General features: G+C 49.1%; 1 protein-coding gene across 1 annotated transcript in view; it reads left to right on the forward strand.

The window, feature by feature from the left end:
- The window catches only part of pik3r3a (phosphoinositide-3-kinase, regulatory subunit 3a (gamma)), a 14,627-nt gene extending 10,750 nt beyond the window's left edge, over positions 1–3,877 (forward strand). The window contains exons 7-8 of the mRNA XM_066681054.1: positions 713–901; positions 1,089–3,877. Of these exons, the coding sequence (XP_066537151.1) occupies positions 713–901; positions 1,089–1,311 (412 nt within the window). The 3' untranslated portion in view covers positions 1,312–3,877. The remainder of the gene's footprint in view (positions 1–712; positions 902–1,088) is intronic.
- Positions 3,878–4,124: the final 247 nt, after the last annotated feature.

Raw genomic sequence — 4,124 nt, forward strand, 5'->3', positions numbered from 1 at the left:
CACTGCTCCACATCGTTATAAACACAGTGTTTACTGCTGTATCTACACAGGACTCAGCTCATAGCTAATACTCAGGGTGGGCTTTGACTCAGTAAATATGTCCCTTACCCCCCACCGTATCAAACTCACTCCTACACCCTGCTCTCAGCTCTGGTCAGTTTCACACACTCACCCTCACAGACACGGGGAGAACACACCACACTCCTCACAGACAGTCACCCGGAGGAATCCCACACAGACACAGAGAGAACACACCACACTCCTCACAGACAGTCATCCAGAGGATACCCACGCAGACACAGGGAGAACACTCCACACTCCTCACAGACAGTCACCCGGAGGAAACCCACACAGACACAGAGAGAACACACCACGCTCCTCACAGACAGTCACCCGGAGGAAACCCACGCAGACACAGGGAGAACACACCACACTCCTCACAGACAGTCACCCGGAGGAAACCCACGCAGACACAGGGAGAACACACCACACTCCTCACAGACAGTCACCCGGAGGAAACCCACGCAGACACAGGGAGAACACACCACACTCCTCACAGACAGTCACCCGGAGGAAACCCACGCAGACACAGGGAGAACACACCACACTCCTTATAGACAGTCACTCGAGGAGAAGAGCTTACACAGGGCCCTGCAGCTCCTGTGTGTTCAGGAGCTTTGACCTGATCGCTGTGTGTGTGTGTGTGTGTCAGGCGAGTGTGTCCAGAGCGCTCTGAGGAGGAGGAGGAGGGTGATGAAGGGCTGAGGAGTCTGGAGGAGTCCAGCTGGTTTGTGGGGAACGTGTCCCGGGAGGATGCGGAGCTGCTGTTGAAGGGGAAGCCGTCCGGAGCCTTCCTCATCCGCAGCAGCAGCAAGAAGAACTGCTTCGCCTGCTCCGTCGTGTAAGTCCCACAGCATTAAAGGTGCAGTCTGTCACTCTACCAGCATCTACCAGTCACGGCAGTCTGGTAAAAAGTCTAAACTCACACTCTCTCTCTCTCTCTCTCTCTCTCTCTCTCTCTCTCTCTCTCTCCCGCTCTGTGATGTTGATACTGATGTGTATTTCTGTGTGTGTGTGTGTGTTCACAGTGTGAATGACGAGGTGAGACACTGTGTGATCCTACACACTCCTCGGGGGTTCGGATTCTCCGAGCCGCACGATCTTCACGGTTCTCTGAAGGCCCTGGTTCAGCACTATCACCACACCTCGCTCGCCCTGCACAACACAGCACTGGACGTCCGACTGTCCATCCCCGTACACACACACACACACAACACACACACCACGCACACTCCCTCTGTACGCAGCTGAACACACACACCTCGCTCGCCCAGCACAGGACAGCACTGGACGTCCGACTGTTTGGACTGCTTCTCAAAACCAGTTCAGTTCTAATTGCGCCCCACGGTGGAGAAACGTCAACCTGCTAAACAGGAGTGAGTGAGTGAGTGACAAGCCAGTTTTGTCACATCTAAAGCATGTGTGTGTGTGTGTGTGTGTGCCAGGTGTATGAAGTGTGCTGTAGTTTGCACTTTCCTGCAGGAACTCTGTTCCACAGTCCCCCTCCTGTAGTCTCTCTGTTACAGACGTGTTTACAGGAGTTAGGAGCCGCACCACACTCGGTGTTAAAGTGGAATCGTGAAGCGATGATGTACTCAGCTCCAGTCCAGGGTCTGGACACACACTCACAGAAGAGTGAGGTCATTTATTTATTATGGTCTGGTTCTTCTGTGCTCCTGTTTTCCTGGTGTTGTGGGGAAAGGGCGAGATACAAATCAACATTAAAACTATGCAGCGGGGGCTAGGCCTGAGACGATCAGAATATCAATCAATCAATCGCTCAGATCTTCAGTTCTTTAGCAGTTTTCTAATAAACCGTTATTATCTCTGCTTTTAAAAAAGTGAATAGAAACAAATTCAAAACAAACACAAAATAAGAAAAAAAAGTTCAGATGAAACCAAAGAGTTTAAAGAAAAACTGGGGGGGGCTACATTCATCCAACAGTTCCATAGAGCCGTTTCTGCAGTGCTGAGCCCGGAGTAGCAGCCACAGAGGCTCTGTTCTCCCTGTTACAGCTCAGCGGAGCCTCACAGTGCCTATGAAGCTTTAATTCTAAGGTTAAAGTATGACCCAGTGTTGTGTTAAAACCCCCTCGTTCTTGTGTTGATTGGTGTTGTGCGGGTCACGGAGGGCGGGGCTGATCTTTTAGGCCACGCTCCTGATCCTCGCTCGGACGACAGGAGCCGAGCCGTTAAACTCAGCACATGTTTGTTTTGAACGTTGAAGGGGATACACTCACTCTGTAGGGAACACATTGCAAAGTCTTTTGTAGATATTTTTACATTTATTTGCCGTTTTAAAGAGAAAAGTTGAGAAAAAGGCATTAAATGAAAAATGTGAAATAAAAAATAAGCACTTTTTTTTTACGTTTTTCCAAATATGTACAGTTTCATTCATTCATTGTCTGTGACCCTTATCCAGTTCAGGGCGGAGGTGGGTCCGGAGCCTACCCAGAATCACTGGGCGCAAGGCAGGAACACACCCTGGAGGGGGCGCCAGTCCTTCACAGAGCGACACACACTCACACATTCACTCACACACTCACACCTACGGACACTTTTGAGTCAACAATCCACCTACCAACGTGTGTTTTTGGAGCGTGGGAGGAAACCCACGCAGACACAGAGAGAACACACCACACTCCTCACAGACAGTCACCCGGAGGAAACCCACGCAGACACAGAGAGAACACACCACACTCCTCACAGACAGTCACCCGGAGGAAACCCACGCAGACACAGAGAGAACACACCACACTCCTCACAGACAGTCACCCAGAGGAAACCCACACAGACACAGGGAGAACACACCACACTCCTCACAGACAGTCACCCGGAGGAAACCCACACAGACACAGGGAGAACACACCACACTCCTCACAGACAGTCACCCGGAGGAAACCCACACAGACACAGGGAGAACACACCACACTCCTCACAGACAGTCACCCGGAGGAAACCCACACAGACACAGGGAGAACACACCACACTCCTCACAGAATCCTCAGGTGTTGACTTTTATTAATGAAGTAAATTGAGACGAAAGCAGAGCTGTGGGGGCTTAGCTTTTCGTTTCAAAGCGTTGTGAATGTCACTGCTGTGAATGCGCTTGTTGAGCGGAGCCGGTTTCCGTTTGCCACTATTTCACCTCCACAATGAAATCCACACTCTGCTCTTCTGGAGCCCCAGTGGCGCCCCCTAGAAGAATACCATTAACACATTGTCAAATATGGGTTTAAAATGTCGATCTAATGGAATCCTCTCACTCTCTCAGTAGCTGATGTTCTTTACTGTGTGAACATTGATGTCACTGTAGAGCCCCGTTTCTGTTAAAGACTCATCAGATCTGCACTGGTCCGTTCTTTCTGTTCATCTCACCTCATTCAGCCCTGGGTTTGAGAGGACGCCTGAGGCCTGGAGTCCAGCTCTGAACCTGGTGCTGTTCCCTCTGAAGACGATGATGATTTTGCACATTGTGATTATGTTGTTGGGATTAAAGGAATTCACTGTGGGGACTTTTCTGTTTTTCATTTTTAATTCTTTCATTTGTTCAAATGTCACTTTCACTTTTCTTTTCCCTTCCTTTCGCTTCGTTCCTGACGAGGTGCTGACACTGTCTCTGTTAGCGCTGGAATGACGTAAGCACTGTGTGTATCTGTGAGTTCAGTTTCCGTTGTGATCAATAAAGCCTTTTATCTTCATGTCTTCACTGAGGTTTGGTTTTTTATTATTATTTTAACATCGTTTTTATTCATTTACTTTTCTCCAGAGAAACACACGACTCAGTGAAATATGTCAAACTCTCGAGGGTGGGGTCCAAAATAAACAGAATTCCTCAGTTTACAGTTGAAGTCTGATGCCGAATGTTTGTAAAAGGAATTTTTGTTAATGAAATTTAATCATATTTTATTCATAACACACTTTTCACAACAGAAAGTCGTCAGTAAGCGGTTTTACAGAGATCTGACTCTGAGCCCCAATGAGCCGAGGGCAAGGAGCGCACGAGGAAACCAAGACCCACAGGAGGAGGGGGCAGTGATTCTGTGGAAGGGTAAAGGCAGGTG

The sequence above is a fragment of the Hoplias malabaricus genome, chromosome 9, assembly GCF_029633855.1.
Source record: "Hoplias malabaricus isolate fHopMal1 chromosome 9, fHopMal1.hap1, whole genome shotgun sequence".
In the NCBI taxonomy this organism is placed as follows: Eukaryota; Metazoa; Chordata; class Actinopteri; order Characiformes; family Erythrinidae; genus Hoplias; species Hoplias malabaricus.